This window comes from Mus caroli, unplaced genomic scaffold (genome assembly GCF_978045245.1).
Source record: "Mus caroli unplaced genomic scaffold, Mus_caroli_1 scaffold_12, whole genome shotgun sequence".
NCBI classification, from domain to species: Eukaryota; Metazoa; Chordata; class Mammalia; order Rodentia; family Muridae; genus Mus; species Mus caroli.
The window spans coordinates 108,811,890-108,835,912 of NW_028227267.1; the positions used below are offsets into that span (position 1 = coordinate 108,811,890).

A 24,023-nucleotide genomic window follows, 5' to 3' on the forward strand; every position below is an offset into this window, starting at 1 on the left:
ATATAGTACTTGATGTCCTTGCCAGAGCAATTCGACAATAAAAGGAGGTTAAAGGGATACAAATTGGAGATGAAGAAGTCAAAATATCACTATTTGCAGATGATATGATAGTATTTATAAGTGGCCCTAAAAATTCCACCAGAGAATTCCTAAGCCTGATAAATGGCTTCAGTGCAGTAGCTGGATATAAAATTAACTCAAACAAATCAATGGCCTTTCTCTACACAAAGGGTAAACAGGCTGAGAAAGAAATTAAGGAAGTAACACCCTTCACAATAGTCACAAATTATATAAAATACCTTGGTGTGACTCTAACTAAGGAAGTGAAAGATCTGTATGATAAGAACTTCAAGTCTCTGAAGAAAGAATTCAAAGAAGATCTCAGGAGATGGAAAGATCTCCCATGCTCATTGATTGGCAGGATCAATATAGTGAAAATGGCTATCTTGCTGAAAGCAATCTACAGATTCAATGCAATAACCTTCAAAATTCCAACTCAATTCTTCAACGAATTAGAAAGGGCAATTTGCAAATTCATCTGGAATAACAAAAAAACCTAGGATAGCAAAAACTCTCCTCAATGATAAAAGAATCTCTGGTGGAATCACCATGCCTGACCTAAAGCTGTACTATAGAGCAATTGTGATAAAAACTGCATGGTACTGGTATAGCAATAGACAGACGAATGGAATAGAATTGAAGTCTAAGAAATGAACCTACACACCTATGTTCACTTGATCTTTGACAAGGGTGCAAAAACCATCTAGTGGAAAAAAAGACAGCATTTTCAACAAATGATGTTGGAACAACTGGTGGTTATCCTATAGAAGAATTCTAATTGATCCATTCTTATCTCCTTGTAATAAGGTCAAGTCTAAGTGGATCAAAGAACTCCACATAGAACCAGAGTCACTGAAACTTATAGAGGAGAAAGTGGGGGAAAGCCTCGAAGATATGGGCACAGGGGAAAAATTCCTGAATAGAACAACAATGGCTTGTGCTGTAAGTTTGAGAAATGACAAATGGGACCTCATAAAATTGCAGAGCTTCTGTAAGGCAAAAGACATAGTCAATAAGACAAAAAGGCCACCAGCAGATTGGGAAAGGATCTTTACCTATCCTAAATCAGATAGGGGACTAATATCCAATATATATATAAAGAATTCAAGAAGATAGACTCCAGAAAACCAAATAACCCCATTAAAAATTGGGGAACAGAGCTAATCAAAGAATTCTCAACTGAGGAATATAGAATGTCTGAGAAGCACTTGAAAAATGTTCAACATCCTTAATCATCAGGGAAATGCAAATCAAAACAATCCTGAGATTCCACCTCACACCAGTCAGAATGGCTAAGATCAAAAATTCAGGTGACAGCAGATGCTGGCAAGGATGTGGAGAAAGAGGAACACTCCTCCATTGTTGGTGGGATTGCAAGCTTGTACAACCACTCTGGAAATCAGTCTGGAGGTTCCTCAAAATTGGACATAGTACTACCAGAGGATCCAGCAATACCTCTCCTGGGCATATATGCAGAAGATGTTCCAACTGGTAATAAGAACACATGCTCCACTATGTTCATAGCAGCCTTAATTTTAATAGTCAGAAGTTGGAAAGAACCCAGATGTTCCTCAACAGAAGAATGGATACAGAAAATGTGGTACATTTACACAATGGAATACTACTCAGCTATTAAAAACAATGAATTTATGAAATTCCTAGGCAAATGAATGGATTTGGAGGGTATCATCCTGAGTAAGGTAACCCAATCACAAAAGAACTCACATGATATGTACTCGCTGATAAGTGGATATTAGCCCCAGAAACTTAGAATATCCAAGATACAATTTGCAAAATACATGAAACTCAAAAAGAATGAAGACCAAAATGTGGACACCTTGCCCCTTCTTAGAATTGGGACAAAACAGGAGTTACAGAGACAAAGTTTGTAGCTGAGACAAAAGGATGGACCATCTAGAGACTGCCATACCAGGGATCCATCCCATAAACAGCCACCAAATGCAGACACCATTGCATATGCTAGCAAGATTTTGCTGAAAGGACCCTGATATAGCTGTCTCTTGTGAGGCTATGCCAGTGCCTGGCAAACACAGAAGTGGATGCTCACAGTCAGCTACTGGATGGATCACAGGGCCCCCAATGGAGGAGCTAGAGAATGTACCCAAGTAGCTGAAGGGTTCTGCAACCCTATAGGTGGAACAACAATATGAACTAACCACTACCCCCAAATCTCATGTCTCTAGCTGCATATGTAGCAGAAGATGGCCTAGTTGGCCATCATTGGGAAGAGAGACCCCGTGGTCTTGCAAACTTATATGTCCCAGTATGGGGGCACGCCAGGGCCAAGAAGTGGGAGTGGGTGTGTAGGGGAGCAGTGTATATGGGACTTATATGGGGATATGGGACTTATTTGAGGATAGCACTTTAAATGTAAATGAAGTAATAACTAATAAAAATTGGAAGAAAAAAGAAAAAAGAAAAAGCGGTAGCATAATCATTGATCAAATTCTGTGTCCACAGCAGTCACTTCAGAGACAATGTTGTAATTAAGACACATATTGATTGCAAAATTAATCTCATGTTGATGCTTTAAATCAAAATTGACTAATTTTTTCATTGAGATATGTGATCCTAAGTGACCAGTTAAGCATATTATAAGATGTTATTGACACTGACTATGAATTCTGTCACTATAAAGCATTCGTAGATTGAAGATGTATTATTTAAAGACCAAAATCACATTATGTAATCTTACAAAAAATTTGAGCTGTGAAATCTATTTTTACAGAAGTTAATTTTTCAGGAAAGTAGCCTAGAATAAAGCAAATTTTCTTGTTTCATTCATTTGTCTGCAAATTTCATAACTTTACTTTTAAAAAATATATAAGTAGGGTAATACTCCATTTTGTGTTTGTACAACAATATCTTTATTCATTCTGTAGTTATGGGGCCATCTTGAATCTGCAGGAGAGCAAGCCGGCAAGGAAAGAAAGGAGTAAAAGCTACAGTCAGGATGTGAAAAATGAGAGAAGAATAATTTTTTTTAAATTCAATATATAATAAAATTTAGTACATTTAATGATAAATTTAATCATTATATTCCCAAGAATGTGACACTTTAATATTTATTGTTTATAAAATTATGTGATCATGCTATAGTTTTTCAAGAGAAAGCAAAATTAATCTTTATCAACCACCTAGAGAAGTGTTTTCACAAATACAAATGTGCAATCCAGGCACCCATAATAGGGAAGTTTGGGGCATGTGAAAATTTCTTGCTTTATTCTGTATTCATGTCCCTTATTTTCAATCTTGATGTTATTTCCTCGTTTATTTTTAATTGCATCTTTTATTTCTGAGATTATTATGAGTATGTAAAAGCCTAGTTCTGAGCCTGTGAGATGGACTAGCAGCACAAACTGTGCATTAGTCTTTGGGAAAACATCATCAATTTGAGAGAATAAAGAGATGTTGGGAGTATCATTCAATGCTATTAGAATGGATTATTCTAATTAGCAGAGTTAGTTACAGTCTATCAAAACAGAATCTCAGATAGAAAATAATTCTGAAATTTTCATGACAAATCTGGGTTTTAGAGTAACTTCTTTTTTTTTATTGAAAAAAGAAAAAGGTCATGGGCAAATAAAACAGAAGATGATACCTGTTTGGACTGGATTTCTAAACATGACAAGAGGTGAGTTGGGAGTAAGAAGCTGTGTTTTCCATGGGAAAAGTCACTGTTCCAGCAAAGAGAGCCATAAAAACCCAAACTAGCTGTTTGGCAGAACAGGTTGCCTTCCAGTGACACACACATGTCTGAGCGCTAGAACAAGCCAGATGGCCTTTGTTCTAGCTGAGTCTGAGGAGAACTTATACATTTAAATATGACACAAATGCTGATTTTTATCATCCCCATGTAGATAACAGGGAAAAGCAAAAATACCCTAAAAAAATCAGAGGTTTATTCACTCTTCTGCGCTACAGAATCGTGTTGAGCTTCCAAACACTATGCTGGAACTAACCTTCTGCTGCAAAGGATGTTGCTGGATATTCAGCACAATGGATGCTAGAACCTGTCAGTTTCTATTCTGTTCGTAGATATTGGTAGCCAGAAACAAAATCCACAAATAAGACCTGCTGGGATAAATATGTTAACTAATTAATTTACACTCATCTTGAAAAATATCCAGAATCTGCAGTAATATTATTTGTGAACAACATAAAATATATTTCAGAAGTTTTGGGCTAGAGACTCATTTTAAGAATCTCGTTGCAAGTCTTCATCAGAATTCTCTTCATTATTTCAAATAATGCTACTTTTCAAGCACATATTGATCTTTTAAATTTCATTTTATAAATGTGCATATAAATTGAAATTTTATGTAGTAAAGTTTAGAATACATGTTTAATACAAAAGCAGCAACCTCTGCTCTTAAAAGGAGTTCTTGTCTTCTTCTAAGAGGTAATAACCATTAATGGATTGGTGCATGTATATCCTTCAAGACAAAACCCATTCGTTCTCTGCTCTCCTTCCCCGCCCCCTTCCCTCTGCCTTTTTTCCTCCACTCTTTTTTATATGGAAAACCATTGGATGCTATACTGACATACAGTACAAATAATGACAAAGATGTATTCCTGTACACATTATATTCAAGGTAGAATAGTTCTTCAAAGCATAGATGAATGCTTACGAATTTTGTATTGAAATTGTCCTTAGCAATGTTCAAATGCAACAACCTACTGCCAAGATTACCCTGTAATATCAAATTGTACATGTTCACTATGTTATTAGCATTTGTACATTTTTTATTTTGATAGACTATTTTTCTGAAAATGTAATTGTTCAAAAATAAATGCATCTTTATCTTTGGTCAATATTTTATCTGTCTTTCAAAGAAGATATATATGACATACACAATAACATTATCTAACATGTAAAATTGTAGAGTATATTTACAATGATGTATATAAAGGAATGAAAACTCATATTTATGATATATATATATATCCACTAATTTCATAGGTGAATAAATTATTTGAGTGACATTAACCAAATATGCCCAGCAAAGTGGAGTTCACAAGTATAGCAGTATTCTATGTTTGCTTTAATTCTGAGAGTAGCATACTAATAAAAAACATATACTTTGAATTATTTTCCTGATAATTGAATCAAAGCAACCACAAATCATGACTCACTTTTCTCAATACAAGTGAGTGTTTAATTTCTCCTTTTAGAGGTCTATAATTGATTTAACTTTTACATTACAACCTTATGAAATAAATGTATTTTAATTTAGATATAAAATGCATTGTAGGAAATTCCTGTTCCTTACTGTCACACAAGTAACATTGGATCTAATTTGGGGAAATCTGAAATCTAGTTTTACAGCTCTTACTCACAAAGAACGATCTAACACAAACTAATGGAATTCCTAATAGCTTTAGATTTTGGTGACGTTGATCAATGCTCATAACATCTCACTGTTATTACTGAAGAATTTTCTCATTTATAATTCTTGTTGGGTAGCATCACAAGGATATGTAATTTTTGTCTAAGCATTTTGATATGCAGAAGGGAAAAAACAACACAGTGCTAAAACAGAGTATTTTAATAAGTATATTTATTGTAAGAATGTCCCCAAAGCATTCATAGGTCACCAATAATAATATAGACAATAGTATACATTTTAAGTCGTGGAAAAATATGTACTCCACTTCAAGGCAGAAGATGGTATTGTAATGTGAGTTTAAAGCTTAATGAGCTGTAACCAGATTATACAACTATCTGTGACATGGACTCCTGACAGGTGCTACTTGACAGCTTATCATGGTATTCCTATGTTCTCAAGCATTCGGACAAGTGTCTTCAGCCTTCTTCACCCAACCTAGCTAAATAGTATTGAACTTATTATTAAGAACCTTAATTCTTGGAATAACTATTTGATCATTAATTTCATTTTTCAGTATCCAGATACTTTTAAATAGTCAATTATGTTTACCTAAATTTTGTGAAAAAAACATGCACACATCATATCACTATTGATCAGTAGAGATCAAACAAGTATATTTGATCATGTGAATGAAAATCTTGGTTTTAATATCACCTGTATATTATCCATTTCTATGTTTCTTAGAAAATAGCCAACAGTCAAAGCAAATAGAAGACTATGCATTAAAAACTGAAGCTCTGCTTTATCCCTGTGGTGGGTTTCCTACTGCAGTCTATTCTAGTCTCTGTCACAGGGTGTCTCAAAAATCCTTTCCCAGCAGAGCAGTTTGTAGGGACATCTAGTGGTGATAGTGTCTGAGCTCCTGTGCCAATGCTTTCGTTTATTTATTTGAACTATACAGGAGAATCTGGAATGTGGGTATAAATGCTCCATGCAAAATTGTTAAACATAGTACAACTATATTCTGATACTTGGAGGTTTGACAAAATTTGTTTTAAATAGAGTACTGTTTAGAATGAAATACTGCAAAACAGAACCTAAAATCCTGTTTCTATTGAGTGGGATTGTGAAGGTGTCCCACACTAATACTCTAAAACAGATATCCTAAGATTTCAGCTTAATAATTGAGACAGTTCACAACCTATCAGACATTATACTGCTTTAATAATCATTACAAATTAGGTTGCTGATAAGACTCAGTATTTTCATACTGAAAGTTTACGGCTATGATTGATATTAACCTGTAAATTTAAATATTCACAATTTTAAAGAATAAAGTTGATTTTACACTTTCAAATAAAGTTCATACATTGTGATGTCAGACTATAGGATAAAGAACTCAATGAAGAGATAGCAAGTGTTACTTTTAAGTGATTTTGAGCCCAGGAGCTGTCATTCCTATGACAGAATATGTAAACTTAATTTTGTTCTAAGATTTTCATCAACTGACATCACAGATTACGTCACTCCTTTCTCCCTTGCAGAGCACCCAAACTTACAGGAATAAACACGGCTTCAAAAAAGTGTTTACGGCTTAGCTAGAATACATATACTCAGCATATTTATATAGAAGAAATATTAAAATCATTAAACTTTCCAAAAGGTTGAAATAATTCACTACCTCTATATAAGCCCTTGAAATTGAACATACATGGATGCTGTGAAGAACTCTTTATAGACAAACACATAAAATACTGCCCCTGGAATCTATTAATATCAATCGCGTGTAATCAGAGTATAACCACAATAAGTTCCCATCAATGAAAACTGAGAGACTTGTATGTATGTTTAAAACATAATTTCAGAATAGAAAAAGTAAAATGCACTTGCATGGCCAAACTGGCCGTCTACGACAGGATGAAGCAAATGAGCAGCCTGCTCTGGGCCCCTAACTCCAAACAGTTTTCCTAGCTCTTTGTGAAGGCTGCAGGCCTTAAATTCTTAAAACGTAAAACACATCCTATGAATATACAGACCTCCTTTAGGGGAGGAAGTTGTCTGGTTTCCTGGTAGAAGCCAGTCATACTTACTATAGAGGTGATCAGCAGTTCAGCAGGTGACTCCTCAAGTAAAGTGTCATCAGACACTGCCTCTATTTCGGTTCTTTCCAGATTTCTAATTCGCTTAGGGTATTCACTTTCTCTCTGCTCAACCACTCCGACATACTTAGAAAAAAGTGATTCTTAAAAAAAAAAAAAAAAAAAAAAAAAAAAAAAAAAAAAAGGTAAAAATAACCCACTCTTTAATCTAGGATGAGCCATTCCCTCCAGGGTCCCTTACTGGAGACAACTCACACTGCCACAAAGACTCTTCCAAAGGGCAGAAGCATTTGGGCAAACGGCTACCGGTAAGAGTCATCTGTCCCTGATCGCCACCAAGCCTAACACTGTCAGGGTTATTTCCAGCCCTTCCTTTCCAAGAAGACGAATGCACACTCCTACGCTCCAGTTGCGCACATGGTCCAAGACTCCTCTGTCTCCACGAATGTGACATCTAAGGGGGTTCTGGCTATGCCTCCAGAGCCCAGGGACGCCTTCGCCCTCGGCTGCCACCTACCGGCCACTGGGCTCCTGCTTCGCCCCGGGCCATCATGTCTGCTGCAGCTTGGCTCGCACCAGCGGCGCGACAATAAACAAGTGCCGCGGACAGGGCCCTGCACCCGCTACCCAGCAGATGTGACTGCCTTCTCAGATCCCATGAGAGAAGACGTGACTTTTTCTTAGTTTCTTTCCTGTTTTTCTTTCTTTCTTTTTCTTTCTTTCTTTTTTTTTCTTTCTTTCTTTTTCTTTTTTTAGAGCGTCCAAGCTGCCAGGACATGCCACAGGCATAGAGCAACGCTGCTCCTACCCCCCTTGGACCCCTCAAAGGATGTCGGAGATAAAGAGTTGCAAATAATGAGGATCGTGCGCCGCATCTGGGGAGGGATAGCAAAAATCCGCTGCAAACCCCGGGAGCGGTGAAGCCGCCAAGAGGATGCGGGAGCCTTTCAAATACTAATTAGGGGCCGCGACTGCAGGTTTGCCTTGGGGGACAGAGGCATCCAGGCTCCGGTGGTCCTGGCGTTTGGGGGAGAAGAGCGCAGCGGAGGAACCGCCGCCGAAGCAGCCCGGGGGCCAGTACCACCTTCTCTCGCCCCCTCACTACCATGTACAGTGTGCGCTGCAAGAAGAAGGCGGGCGATGAACGCACACCCTCGAGCCCCACTCCTTCTGGTTCGTCCTGGGGCGTGCGACCCTGACTAGGGGGGAATGTGGTGAAGACGCCGACCCGGAGAGGCTAGGGGGGAGGGGAGGGCGGCCCGCGCGATCCCAGGCCGGAGGGTGCCAAGAGCCCGAGGCGGCTGGAGGGGGCGGCTGCCATCGCTGGGTCGGAGAAAGTTGCCCCCAGTGCAGATGGGAACAGTAAGTACCAGCCGGGTCAGGGGGTACGGCGAGGGGGCCCTGAGATCTGGGGATCGCGCGTGGGAGCGATGGTGCGAGCGAGCGTGAGTGAGAGCGGGTGCGAGCGAGCGCTCGACTAGGCTGACCAGCACGTTGAGCAGGCGGCGGGGCCGGGCAGCCCGCTCCGCGTCCCCCTCCTCGGTCTCCCCACTTCCCCTCCCCACTGCGCCCTCCCCGCCCTGCCGGCTCAGGCTCCCAGCCTCAGCCGCGAGCTGCCTTTCCAGCGAGTCGCCGGCCGTCCCCTCCCCCACACCCCACACCCCACTACCCGCCCTGGCTACCGCGGAGAGCGCCAGGGAGAGCCCTTCGGGGAGCCCCGGAACCCGCGGTCGCCACCGCGGCGGCGGCCCGGGGCTAGCGGCGCGGCGTCCGGGTGCCGCTTCCCTCTGGCTGCTCAGCCTGCACGGCTGGCAGCCTTCTGTGTCTGCCTAGGCTTCCCAAAATCGGTGCACACCCCAAAGAGGTGTTTTTCTAAAAGGGTCGCTATGATGACTGGCCCCCTGAGATGTGAGACCGGGTAAGTCCGCGGTTTACTTTGCAAAAGAGGTTTTCTGTGTGTGTCTGGGTGGTATGGCGAAGTGGCTTTCTTTCCATCTCTTCCCTCCCCTTCTTCCTCCCTTTACCCTTCCTTTGCTTTGGGGCGGGGTGGGGGAGGGGGAGCCTCGCGTCCTGGAACTCCGGTTGCCTCTGCCCGAGCGGTGGTTCCAGCAGCTGTGCCCGGAGCCACCGGTCGGGCCTGGGTTTGGGTTCCAGCCGGAGCGGTTCCATGCTGCTTAATGCAGGGATACGGCAGGCAGTGATCCAGGCTCTAAATTCTTTGGGCGAGAACAAACACTGCCCCCACCCCCCGTCCCCGCCCTCTATTTTTTTTCTTTTTCTTTTTCTTTTTTTTTTTTTTCTTTTCTTTTTTTAATAAAACGAGAACGTGTGATGCACCCGCGATTTTACATCGGCGCTGCTTTTCCCAGTCAGTCTGTTAGCATTCCCAGCCCATTCAACTTTATTTTCTTAAATCTTCTGTCTCCTTTGATGGCTGGGGGCGTCAGGGGAGGGGGCGAATGGAGAGGAGGTTTGGAAAAGGCTGTTCGACCCTGGCTAACCAGAACTGAATTAAAGTTGTAAACGTTCGAATTTAATACTGGCTGGACACAATTTACAATGGTCTCAGAGATGGGGAAGGAGGTGAATGGGGGCGGGGAAGCACGGCGAGGGAGGGGGAGGGGGTCCAACCCAGCTGAATGGATGTGCACATTTGATCCAGCGGAGAACCCAGATTTCAAGGTAAACGTTTTGCTTTCATACAAGGGTGTTTAAAGCCCAAACCGTCTGCTGTGCTGAGGGGAAGTCTGATATATTAGGGACGTTTCTGTACTGTGGCTCCACCGATTGGTCTCGATCCCTCTGGGTAGCCAAATGTGAATGATTCGTAGCCACTCTTGCACATGTGCGTGCGAATGCAGACGCTCTGAGCCAGGCGGGTTGGTGCGACTTGGTGATCGTGTGCAAGGTTTCCAAGCTTGAACCGCTGCTTCAGAAACCTCCTGACTTTACTTCTGGTTTGAGATTCTCATTAGGTTTCGGTACGGAGGCAGGTATAAGGTTGATCAGATAAAAGGCATAGGTTTTCAGAACCCAACAGTTCTAGCTACACTCCCCAAAGCAACACTAGCACATTAAGCCCATTTACGTACAGCCTTTAAGAGTGCTTCTGTCAACCCAAAGTGATAAGTCAAAAGAATCTCTCCAGTGACAAAAAAGAATGGGGGGGGGGGGTGCGGAGGACTACAAAGTGGTCTGTTGGGGAGATACTACTCAGTAAAACACTGACCTGTGACACTTGTCTAGATTTTGTCTCAATCATTCAAGCTTTCTTTTCTATGAGGAAGGAAAATAAGGGAGGAACCATTGGCATTTAAATATATTAAGCAACTTCAAAGATGGAGATGTTGGCAAGGTTCGTTCCAAATCTTGCTCATTCAAAGGGGCTACTTTTGCATGTCATGGCAAACTGACTTGGAGCCCCCGGTAATAAAGCCTTTGCCTCTGGTCCATGATTTACTTGTAGCTGCTTCCGGGTAGGCAGTCGAAATGTCCTCTTTCAACTCACAGTATTCTGAGTTGCTCTGAGATTGCGGATGCCTTTGCTGAGTTCTTTGTAATCCATCGTGCGGAACTGTTACAGTGGTTCAAGATGCGGTTTGGTAGCAGCGTCGCTGGCATGATCAATGAGGAGAAGTGGTCACAGAGCGCTCTAGAAGAAGCGCTGCTAAGTGGCATGGTGCATACAATTAGGGCGTCTGCTGTGCTTAATAGCTGTGGTGAAGTCCACCAGCAAAGCGAAAACGCACCCCCCCACACACACACTCACACCTCCATTCTGAACGACCCGAGGACAACTGGCAATTTAAAAGCTTCTCTTGACTCTCCCTGATGCCTGATCTTGCATCCTTTTGCCTCAGAAAAGTACTCTTTACATTGCTACACTTACTTTTCTTATGGTGGTTTAAAATAGCCCAAAGTATGGTGGCCACACGCTTGTCTGTAAAAACGGGAGACCTTAACAGTAAACTGTTATCAGAAGAGATTTTTGGTAGAAAGCAAGGGGCGGGGAGTAGAGGTGAGATGGAGAATCTTGTTTAAAAAAAAAATAATGCTGTTTTTTTTTTTTCTCCTTAAACTGGTGCCATGAAACTGTACTGACAGCCATTTTATGTATATTTGTGGATTAGTTTTGATAGGAAGAGGCCAGAGAACAGTAACACAGGAATTTATCAGCCTTTAACTCCTAAAGAGCAGAAATTTTGGTGGCATGCTCATTAGAAAATAACATGAGACTTCAAACCAAACTGAATATCCCATTTTGGTAAACTCTGAAGGACATCACTATTCCACTTGGGCAAGGGAAGAGGTGCTATATATGTGTATACACCCTGCTGAATTTCAGACAAAGACTATTGGGAAGGAGAGACTTGCTGATTACCCCCCCCCCTTAAATTTTTTTTGTGTGATACTCTGTTATCTCCTTCTTTCCTCTCTCCCTTGCAGGAGGTAAAATGCACGTTTGCTGCCCCCCAGTAACTTTGGAACAGGACCTTCACAGAAAAATGCATAGCTGGATGCTGCAGACTCTAGCATTTGCTGTAACATCTCTCGTCCTTTCCTGTGCAGAAACCATCGATTATTATGGGGAAATCTGTGACAATGCATGTCCTTGTGAGGAAAAGGACGGCATTTTAACTGTGAGCTGTGAAAACCGGGGCATCATCAGTCTCTCTGAAATTAGCCCTCCCCGTTTCCCCATCTATCACCTCTTGTTGTCTGGAAACCTTCTGAGCCGCCTCTATCCCAATGAGTTTGTTAATTACACAGGGGCTTCAATTTTACATCTGGGTAGCAATGTTATCCAAGACATTGAGACTGGGGCTTTTCATGGGCTGAGGGGTTTGAGGCGACTGCATCTAAACAATAATAAATTGGAACTTCTGCGAGATGATACCTTTCTTGGCTTGGAGAACTTAGAATACCTGCAGGTCGATTACAATTACATCAGTGTCATTGAACCCAATGCTTTTGGGAAACTGCACATGTTGCAGGTGCTTATCCTCAATGACAATCTCTTGTCAGGTTTACCCAACAATCTTTTCCGTTTTGTGCCCTTAACGCACTTGGACTTGAGGGGGAACAGGCTGAAACTTCTGCCCTATGTGGGGCTGTTGCAACACATGGATAAAGTTGTGGAATTACAGCTGGAGGAAAACCCCTGGAATTGCTCCTGTGAACTAATTTCTCTCAAGGATTGGTTGGACAGCATCTCCTACTCAGCCCTTGTGGGCGATGTGGTCTGTGAGACCCCCTTCCGTCTACACGGCAGGGATTTGGATGAGGTATCCAAGCAGGAACTTTGTCCAAGGAAACTCATTTCTGACTACGAGATGAGACCACAGACTCCTTTAAGCACCACGGGGTATCTACATACCACCCCAGCTTCTGTAAACTCTGTGGCCACTTCTTCCTCTGCTGTTTACAAACCCCCCTTGAAGCCTCCTAAGGGGACCCGCCAGCCCAACAAACCCAGAGTGCGCCCCACTTCTAGGCAGCCCTCTAAAGACTTGGGCTACAGTAACTATGGCCCCAGCATAGCCTACCAGACCAAATCCCCGGTGCCTTTGGAGTGTCCTACAGCATGTACTTGCAACCTGCAGATCTCTGATCTGGGTCTCAATGTCAACTGCCAAGAGCGCAAGATCGAGAGCATCGCGGAGCTGCAGCCCAAGCCCTACAATCCCAAGAAAATGTACCTGACAGAGAACTATATCACTGTTGTGCGCAGAACAGACTTCCTGGAAGCCACCGGGCTAGACCTCCTGCACCTGGGTAATAACCGCATCTCCATGATCCAGGACCGGGCCTTTGGGGATCTAGGCAACCTGAGACGCCTCTATCTGAATGGCAACAGGATTGAGAGGCTGAGCCCAGAATTATTCTATGGCCTGCAGAGCCTGCAGTACCTCTTCCTCCAGTACAATCTCATCCGTGAGATCCAGTCTGGGACTTTTGATCCAGTCCCAAACCTCCAGCTGCTATTCTTGAATAACAACCAACTGCAGGCCATGCCTTCCGGTGTCTTCTCTGGCCTGACACTTCTCAGGCTGAACCTGAGGGGTAACAGCTTCACCTCCTTGCCAGTGAGTGGAGTTTTGGATCAGCTGACTTCCCTCATTCAAATAGATCTACATGACAACCCTTGGGATTGTACCTGCGATGTGGTGGGCATGAAGCTGTGGATTGAGCAGCTCAAAGTGGGGGTGTTAGTGGACGAAGTGATCTGTAAGGCACCCAAGAAATTCGCAGAGACCTACATGCGGTCCATCAAGTCTGAACTGCTCTGCCCAGACTACTCTGATGTGGTGGTTTCCACGCCCACGCCCTCTTCCATCCAGGTACCATCCAGGACCAATGCAGCGACTCCAGCTGTGAGGTTGAATAGCACTGGGACCCCCGCAGGCTTAGGAGCTGGGACGGGGGCTTCCTCTGTGCCCTTATCCGTGTTGATCCTCAGTCTGCTGCTGGTTTTCATTATGTCCGTCTTTGTGGCAGCAGGCCTTTTCGTGCTGGTCATGAAACGGAGGAAAAAGAACCAGAGCGACCACACCAGTACCAATAACTCCGACGTGAGCTCTTTCAACATGCAGTACAGCGTGTATGGGGGTGGAGGCGGCGGCGGAGGTGGCCACCCACACGCACACGTGCACCATCGCGGGCCTGCGCTGCCCAAGGTGAAGACTCCCGCGGGCCACGTGTATGAATACATCCCTCACCCCCTGGGCCACATGTGCAAGAACCCCATATACCGGTCTCGAGAAGGCAATTCCGTGGAGGATTACAAAGACCTGCATGAGCTCAAGGTCACTTACAGCAGCAACCACCACCTGCAGCAGCAGCCGCCGCCGCCGCCGCAACAGCCCCAGCAGCAGCCCCCTCCGCAGATGCAGCTGCAGCCTGGGGAGGAGGAGAGGCGGGAAAGCCACCATTTGAGGAGCCCCGCCTACAGCGTCAGCACCATCGAGCCCCGAGAGGACCTACTGTCGCCGGTGCAGGATGCTGATCGCTTTTACAGGGGCATTTTAGAGCCAGACAAACACTGCTCCACCACCCCTGCGGGCAGCAGCCTCCCGGAATACCCTAAGTTCCCATGCAGCCCGGCTGCTTACACTTTCTCCCCAAACTATGACCTGCGACGCCCCCATCAGTATTTGCACCCGGGTGCAGGGGAGAGCAGGCTGCGGGAACCGGTGCTCTACAGCCCTCCGGGTGCTGTCTTTGTAGAACCGAACCGGAACGAGTACCTGGAGTTAAAAGCAAAACTCAATGTTGAGCCGGACTACCTCGAAGTGCTGGAAAAACAGACCACATTTAGTCAGTTCTAAAAAAACAAAGAAACTCTCTTGGAGCTTTTACGTTTAGAACAAGCAAGCAAGCAGACACACTCGGTGAACACATTTGATTAATTGTGTCGTTTCAACATTTAGGGCGAAGTGCCTTGGCACGGGATTCTCAGCTTCGGTGGAAGCTAACCGAAAGGGTGTGCAATTTCCTTTTAATTTTACACGCGGGAAACATTTGTGTAAACTAGGCACATCACTTTCTCTTCTTGTCTGTGGGGGAAGACAGAAGGGCTTTCTGGAGGGCGATTTGCATCAAGAGTGACTTGAAACAGGTTGTGGTCCCTTTGGCAGAGCTCTGAAGTTCTGAGGAGGGTGCTGGTGGAAGCAGCTTAGATTCTTCTCATCCTTTTGCTCCTCTTCCCACACTCTTCTCCTTAGAGCATTGGTTGAGAGATTAGCACACCCCAACATTAATAGGAAGTTTGTTCTCTCTCACTTCTTCTCCCACCCCTCCCACCTTCCCCCCTCAATCCTTTCCTTTGTTTTTAAAGGATGTGTTTGTATGCATTCTGGACGTCTGAATTTAAAAAAAAATCTTGTGATCCAGAAAGGCTCACTCTAGATGTGGACAAATCATTAAAATTACAGAGCTATATGATCCATAATTGATTAGTCAAAATAACTTATTGATGAAATATACAAATATTTTATTGTAGCACCTATTTTTATATGCACATTTAGCATTCCTCTTTCCTTCACTATTTAGCCTATGATTTTCACAGAGGCGTCGTTGCACTGGATTCGCTGCGTTCCCAAAACTAGAGTGATATCAGAAAGGCCTATTAAATATTTAAAGACGTGGAGAATTAATGGTGAAAGTCTTTAAAAGTACATACCACCCATCCAATGGGACCTGAAATTAGAAAGAAAGAAAGAAAGAAAAAAAAGCAAAACAAAACAAAAAACACAAGAAACTAAAAAATGAAGCTGTTTGTATCCCAGTATATAAAAGGAGAAAAGATGGGGCAATGAATTGGTTTGTTCCATGGGGAAATGTGTATACGTTTTTGGTTGTATCAGAGAAGTTTGAAAAATATTTTTATTAGTGAACCAAAATGATGTATTGATTTGACTACTATTGTAGCCGATTTTTTGATTGTGTAACCAAACCCAGTTGCATTTGTACAGATCCACGTGCATTTGCACTTCAGAAGACCAAATGATGGGCTGTACAAGTCTCTGTATGATGTCTTTATCCCTCTGGGCAGATGCTAATGACAAACAGGATCTCTGTAAGACAGAACTACTATTGTTACAGTCTCATATGTATCCCAGCACATGTAATTTTTTAAATAGTTTCTGAATAAACACTTGATAACTATGTCAACTTTGAGGGATTTAAGTTATGATTCCTTGAGATTGTGGAACCATCCTTATTCACACTTTAGGAACTAGTAGCAATTTTCGTCCTAGTAAGAATAAGTTACTCCAAATTATAAAAATTTCAATGTACGTACGCTCATGTATACACATACATAGAATTTACTCCTTTATTGGGTCAACAAATTATGATTTTTTGAATGTCACTGAATATGTTTGATAATGATATTTTAATTGTATGTTTCCTCACTGGAGTGTGATTCTAGTACATGCATGGATCATGGTAAGTAATACGTTAATTCTCATTCTTCTTACGCAGTTTTATATTTGCCCAATCCAAGCTGTATTTGCAGCCTGAAGGCTTTCATATCTTAACTTGTGTGAAATTGTTCATCAATTTAGAGGGATACCTTATCTAAAGATAATGGATGTCATAAATGTTTGGGATGTTTGTGGGTATGAGCTGAGCACCTCTGACAAAAGGCTTTCCCATGAATTTATAGGCACATTTACCCAGAGGAAGTGTTTGACTCAATCTGAAACTCAGAAAACACCTAGCACTTCATTGCTACTGTGGTTTCTCTGCATGGGGTCACCTAGAAAGTGGGCTATAGCAAGGGCTGGTTATGAACTTCCTGTTTAAGGAACAATGGCCATGGCATTCTGCCACAAAGAGGCAGCATTCACCCGTGAGTAAATTGACAGTAACTACTCCAATTCAGATTGAAATGGTAGACACAGTTTTCCTGAAGAATTATAAAAAAAAAAAAAAATGAAATAACTCCAATGCTACTTTCACCAAGAGCAGGGAGCTATCCACTCTCCACGTTGGCTCTCCCAAGTTATGTTCCCAAAGGAGAAAAAGAATAAGCTTAGTAGAGCTACACTATTATCATGGAAATAAAACCTTATCTCAGATTCTTCATCTACCTCCTTTACTTTAGATTCAAGGATTACAAGCAAACAAAAAAACAACAGTATTTCACATTAGTGTGATTGAGAATTCTTCTTTACAGACTGTTATTTTTTCCCTCTTGGAGAGTGCTACTGTCACTTTCCCACTCTTTTATTTTTACATTCAATTATGATAGTATTTTATAAATGATAAAATGCTGATGCTGTTTAGAAACAAGCCTCCATGAAACAAGTCTTTTTATCTTAAAGTCATAAATAATCAACATCAAGACATATGGCTGAACAATACAATTTCCAAAGAAAATTTATTAACATGTTTTCATTTAACTTTTTTTCAAAATCAGCACTAATCCCTATGATCTCCTTTGATAATTCTCTTTCTTTTATTTTTGCTATACTGCAACCTGAGGTTTTTAGAGTACTGTATTTTATAAAACAGAAAAGTTGAAAATCATGTGGATTTTTAACAAAGGTTACTTTAAAATCTGTTAACGTTTCCCAATTAAGAGGTTAAAATAGATGAATCTTCAATTTGTTAGGTTGAAAAAAAAATTGTTCAGAATCATATTGCCAAGAATACATGGAAATTATCTTTCTCCTTACATATGCTTCAAACAATACATTGCCATGAATAATAGAAGCTTAAATTTGTACATTTGTGTATTTTGTTTTTGATGTCTAATCTTTATCCGGATACTTTATTAAATTACATGTGTAGTGGTATGTGATTGGGTTATGGGACCCTGCAGATACTCCCCATCAAAATTTGGAGACCAGTCTGCTTTGCTTCAGTCACCAAGTAAAATTTGGATGCAAGTTAGGCTTACATTTTGTGATTATTCTTTTAAATATCATGCATAATCTAATGTAAATATCCTTTTAGGTATATATAAATATTATTTTTATTTTTTCTGCTTATAATGTGAAAACTTCAGTGGTCTTAGATAAGTCTTTCCCATAATTTGCATACTGATAAAAAGTCACTCATTGAATTATTATTATAGGTATTTTCACTTAAATATTGTCATCAGTGTGTGAAACAAAACTTCATACATCTTCAAGGGATCTTCATGCCTATTCTACAAATGTCGTCACATCTACATATGTCACTTCTGTTTCCCATATAATTTTTTCTTAACCACAATCTGGGAAATCATACTTGGAGACAGAAAATGCACACATACATGGAAACAGTGACCTAAGATTTTCACCTTACACAGTGATGGTATTCTTGATAATCAGTTGTAGTTTTGGCAAGGAACTCAGATTATTACATGTTATTTTCTTTCCTTATTCAGTTATGATTTTTCTTCTCCTTACCTCTCGGCCTCTTTCATTTCCTCTCTTATTTTATTTACTTATTTATTTATGTATGACTTTTTGTAGTTATTGTTGTTGTCCGGTACAGAAAGGGATTGAGTAAAAATTATTTAGTTCTTGTCTGAAATGCCAAAACTGGCCATTCAATGTTTCTTGTTTCCCAGATCACAGACCCACATATTACAGAAAATAGCAGCAGAACCCAAATAGAAGTTGAATTCGGCTTGAAGCACGTTCTGATACTTTTTAGATAAGTCAAAGTTATAATATTTGCTGATGTAAAAAAAGTTGTTGCAACTATATTTTTTTCAGCATAAAATTTTAATGTACTGAAGTCAAGCTGGAAATAGTGAAAGAACTCCTTTAAATATGGTAATCCAGGCACATTTAATTACTTGACTTTAAAAGGGAAAAAGTGTTATAAATGTGTTAAATAACTTTAATCCAATTAAGTGTTTACATTTATTTCTAGAAGGATGTAAGGATTTCCAGCATTTTGCAATGCAGAATCATGACAGTTTCAGTAAATTAGCTAGATAGTTATGTGCCTAAAGTAATTTAATTTGTATATCTAATATCTTATATTTATTTATATTCTCTTGAACAAATTCATCTTCCCCTAATTTTAAATGAATGCTAATGTCTTCCTGCAACTGCAGTGCCCATATAATATGTCCATGAGAGTATGTCACCATGTATGACATGAAACAGCAGATGGGCTATGAATCATTGCATATTCAATTTTCCTGTACTGCTCCTTTGGAATTTCAAATTAAAAGTTTATATTTTGTGCATTGAAGAATGTTAGATTGGAAAGAGAGTAATGTGATGTAATATGTACAAGAGACTAATGCTTTTTCTTCTTCTCTTGTTTTCATCAGACCATTTGGCTCAAAAGTCACAGATCAAATATACCTAACGGTAACTATACTGATATTAAAATGAATAATTTTATATACATTTCTAAGGAGAGTAACATTTAATTTAAGAATTTAGAGTGGTGTAGGTTATTTCTTATAAAGACGTTGAAGACCAAAATACAGATATTTAACTGAAAATCAATGTAATACAAATGTTGTCATTAGACTTTCTACAATTCTGAGAAAATAAAAACATATCAATATATTGCATGTTGTGAAGTATGTCAGACCTAATTCTACTAAATATCAGAACGCCGTTTACTGTAAGAGGGTTTATCATGAAACTATGTTAAAATAAAATTGTCTAATGATTTGTAGTTGAGTAATAATCAGTAAACCTGAGCAAATATTGTATATTTCTAGTGTAAATATACAGATATGTGGGTAAAACTTAGATGTATTTGTAAAACTTGAAGTTTTGAACCAGTATTTGATGGATATTTTCAATTTAAAATGTTCATAGAAGGAGCCATGGCTCACTTAAAGCTCATGGGAATAAGGATGCTTTGAACAAAGTGTGGGCATTTTGTTCATTGTCAGAAATATTTTAACACATCAAGTTATTTCAGTTCAATTTATATTTATTGTAATAACTCCTTATCAAATCAAATTTATAATCATACATCTATGTACAAGAATTAGTGGTTTAGAAAATGAATATTTTTAACTTTTGCTTATAAATAATTTTTACTATCAATGACAATTTCTAGTGTTCTCAAGTTATATACTTTAAAAGACAATTTTGTATAGTTCATTACAACGAAGCTTCATATTGATACCAAACTTGCTGTATCATTGCAGTGTGGTAATTGTGCATTTTAATAAAATTCAAAAGATAGCATTAACCCCAATTTAATTGTTTAGCAATATGTTCCTCAAATACCATATTGTTTTGATCGGGAAATTTTACACATAGGAGCAGTCACCTTGTCTCACTGTATCTTTTATCTGTTTATCTTTTGCAAGCTCTGTAACCAAGATTAGATAGACACATGGAAACACTATCATTGTTGTTATTAATTCTTGCAATGAGAATCATTCTCTGCCTCCCATTTTTAACAAAAGAAGTTGGTATATCTTTCTAATTAACTAATTAATTTCAGTCATATTAATTCAACCTCCTTGTGTTCGAAGAAAATACAAGTCATTCCATTCCATGCTGATTAAATAGGAAGCTAGCAAGGCAGTGTGAAAAGCGGGATGTGGCTTTTAAATTGTCACTAGAGGCTTGTCACTCACTGATGATCACCATGTATGCATGGCATCTTCAACAAGTAAAAGCTGTTGTTAATGCATTCATATGACACACTTGCTTTAATATATAGACCCACTGTGCTTTATCATATACTCCATCATACTTTAATAAACAGTAATTAATGCAATGGGAGACCTACAAGCTAAGTTAATAAAAATCTGGGGTTTATTTCACCAGAACAAACTAATTTGTTTTTCTAGACAAACTGGAATTGGATTTGCTTCTCTTCTGGACTAGTGCAGTATCTCCCATAGACTCTTAACCTAGCAATTTAACATAATATTACATTATCTGTTAAGCTATAAGAGTATTTGAATTTCAAACATCTTTAAATAAAATCTGCCCCTGTGATATAGAATGTATGTAGCAAAGTTATGGATTTGGAGGTCTTGCTCTGTGGCTTGTCAGAATACATTGACTAGGTATATGAAGAATTATTAGGTATGTGGAAGAATTATTAGGCTTATAATTAGACATCCAAATTAAATGTAAAGAAAAATGAGAATATCTCTATGCTAAAACATTGATACTATGCCAGAAATACGTGAGTGTCAAGGTTAATCTATTAAAAATTACTTGGAGTCTACCAAGATGAAACATAATTTAGGTTATTTGGTGGCATGGTTGGGCTACTACATACTCACATCATCCTAAGAAAAGCTGCAGTAGTTATTTGGAGTTAATTTTTATTGCCATAGAAAATGATTATTACAGCATGTACTGTTTGCTTCTTGTGAAATGTTCAAGTTTTGATTGCTCAAAGAGAGAGTACTAAAGGCCAGCTCAACAAAAACCAACAAAACAAAACAAAACCAAAAACAGAAAAGCCCTCAAATATCAGTTGAAATAACAATGTCTTTGAGAATGAAAGAGATAACTAGGCAAACTTATTTTTTTATAATTAGACTGCAATTAAAAATATGATTCAGAAGTGCCAAGAATGATGCCAATGTATTTGGACATAATAATAGTGCATTAAACACATAATTTGATTAAGCTTATTTTGCTTATAACTTACTTTGATTTGGTTGTATACCTCCCAAAATATCAAATACTGTGATGAAACCCACCAGCTCTTCATGGGTTCCTGTTTTAAAAGTTTTTCTCTAAGAATATAAAATTAGCATATAATGTATGATATTTTAAAAATCTACTTCTATTACTTTTCAGGCAAAAATATGTTTATTATGTAAGTGTACTCTGGATATGATATTTCTTTTTCTTATCAACTTGAATCATATGATTACAATTGCTCCTTTCCTTGAATGTGAACTAAGCTGTACCACAAATAATAATATTATATTTACAATTCTTTAATATTATGTCAAGCCACACGATAATCAATGGCTAAGATGTATAGTTATGATTCTAGAATTCAGAATTTTCCCCCTCTGGTGTGTCTTTTGCAACATTGGTAAAAAGCCCTAACTAATTTAATTTTTAAAAAGGAAAATAATCAAATCAGTTATGTCAGTTGTGATCCTAATTTAGGGGCAATAATTGATTATCACTGGTCCTGGAATGATTCTTCTATATATGGCATGATAATATTTGTGGATGAAATTGTCTTTATTTACTGCAGTATGTAGGCATATTTATTTTAAAAGTTACTTCACAGTGCAATTTCAATTAAGTGTCCATTTCTATATAGTTTAAAATGATAACTTACTTGCAAAAAAATTTCAGTGCATTTTTTTAATTTTAAATACAAACCTGCACAGTAAAATGTCATTTTGAACTTTTAGCATAATTTAAATCTACATTTTCATTATTTCTTTTAAAAATGAGTGTGCATTTAAAATAGATGATGATTTTTTTTTCATTCTTAGTTTGTTTGCATTTAAAATATTTGGGAAATGTATTTCAGGTGACTTCCATCATTGTGATTTCAATTCAAATAATAATGACCAAAAATTAAAAAAAAAAAAAACCAAAAACCTCTTGCATTTTTGTAGAATGAAGTCAAAGATACAATAAATATATTATACAGTATTTCCTATTTTAATGTCCAAAGGTAGATAAATACTCTTCCATAATGACTACTAATCGGTAGGAGTGTATTCCAGGTTTTATTTTGAAAAATTGCATTATCATAATAATGCTGAAAAAAGACCTCACTAGTTTTAAATATTGTAGCTAGTGTTATTTCCTCATCTTAATTACAATCTCATATATTTCTCCAATGCCTTTAGAATCCCTACAGAATTTTACAGAGGGCTTTAATAATTAGAATTTTGGGCAGTAACTATGGCAAATATATTGCAGGTATAATAATTAAATTATTGCCTAATTTATTACGGAATAGAATCATGTGCTACAAAGTAATGGCCTTGAAGATTCTAGAGTTGTTGCAAGTTAACTCATTAATAAAAAAGTATTAGTGGATATTTACTTGTACTATCTTATACAAAAATTGTGGCTTTATTTTACGTAAGAATTCACTGATTTTCATGTAGAACACATAACTTTTCTTTCTGATTAAATAATCCAGAATCATCTAACTATATGGGAATGCTACTCTTACTGCCACATTTAGTATATATTATTAAAAAAGGACAGTAAAGGAAAGTGTTTTAATTGGGTTGGGTGTATCTGTCACTGGATCACCTTCCTGTGTCTTGCACTTACCTGGCTGGCAATCAAAAGTAAGCAAATGCTTGGTGAGAGATACCTGCAGAACAAATGCTCAGTGAGAGATATCTGCAGAGCAAATGCTCAGTGAGAGATATCTGCAGAACAAATGCTCAGTGAGAGATATCTGCAGAACAAATGCTCAGTGAGAGATATTTGCAGAACAAATGCTCAGTGAGAGATATCTGCAGAACAAATGCTCAGTGAGAGATATCTGCAGAGCAGTTGGATTCCGTGAGTATCAGATACTTCCTGAGTTACCCACCTCAGAATCAATCTCAGGGTCAGAGACATTACTAATAGCATTAAGTTAGAATTGAGCTTGTTTGAACCAGAATAATAGAAGTCCTGTTATTTTCTAGCAAAATTGAGGTCCTGGGATTAATCCTCAGCACTCCCCACAATCAATGTACTCCCAACACACATTGAGAGAGACAGAGACACAGAAACAGAGATACAGAGACAGAGAGACAGACAGACACAGACAGACAGAGAGAGGCACGCAGAGACAGAGAGGCACACAGAGTAAATAGACATAGATAATTTATAGAAAACACTGGAAACAATATTAATGAATTTTAAATAGATTGTAAGTTAGGGAATGTTTCAAATTTGCCTCTATTTTTATCCACTTGAAAAAGGTAAAGGAAATGGAAATAAAAATAAGGTATACAGACCTAAATTACTCTTTCTAGTCTTGTCATTATTTACTTTTGTTCATTACTGTAATTTCTGTTTTGCCATGACATTATTATTATCTTAATGGTAGGAACATGTTGCAGCAGAGAAGCTGGCGAAGCAAGGGA

The 24,023-nt window shown here is 39.2% G+C and overlaps 1 protein-coding gene and 1 long non-coding RNA gene across 5 annotated transcripts in view; one reads left to right on the forward strand and one right to left on the reverse strand.

Moving 5' to 3' along the window:
- Positions 1 to 7,642, reverse strand: part of LOC115029219 (uncharacterized) — a 255,453-nt gene extending 247,811 nt beyond the window's left edge. Inside the window, exon 1 of the long non-coding RNA XR_015044705.1 lies at positions 7,502 to 7,642. This is a non-coding gene — a long non-coding RNA (uncharacterized LOC115029219). The remainder of the gene's footprint in view (positions 1 to 7,501) is intronic.
- A 22-nt stretch (positions 7,643 to 7,664) lies between these two features.
- On the forward strand, positions 7,665 to 16,179 carry Slitrk5 (SLIT and NTRK like family member 5). Of its 4 annotated transcripts, none has more exons than XM_029469346.2 (2): positions 7,665 to 8,683; positions 11,957 to 16,179. In XM_029469346.2, the coding sequence occupies exons 1-2, from the start codon at positions 8,617 to 8,619 to the stop codon at positions 14,836 to 14,838; spliced, it is 2,949 nt and encodes a 982-aa protein (XP_029325206.1). In that variant the 5' UTR covers positions 7,665 to 8,616; the 3' UTR covers positions 14,839 to 16,179. The 4 variants fall into 4 exon arrangements, with proteins under 4 accessions (XP_029325206.1, XP_021038075.1, XP_029325207.1 ...); XM_021182416.3 differs by having other exon boundaries at positions 7,666 to 8,872; XM_029469347.2 differs by lacking the exon at positions 7,665 to 8,683 and adding an exon at positions 9,185 to 9,428.
- Positions 16,180 to 24,023: the final 7,844 nt, after the last annotated feature.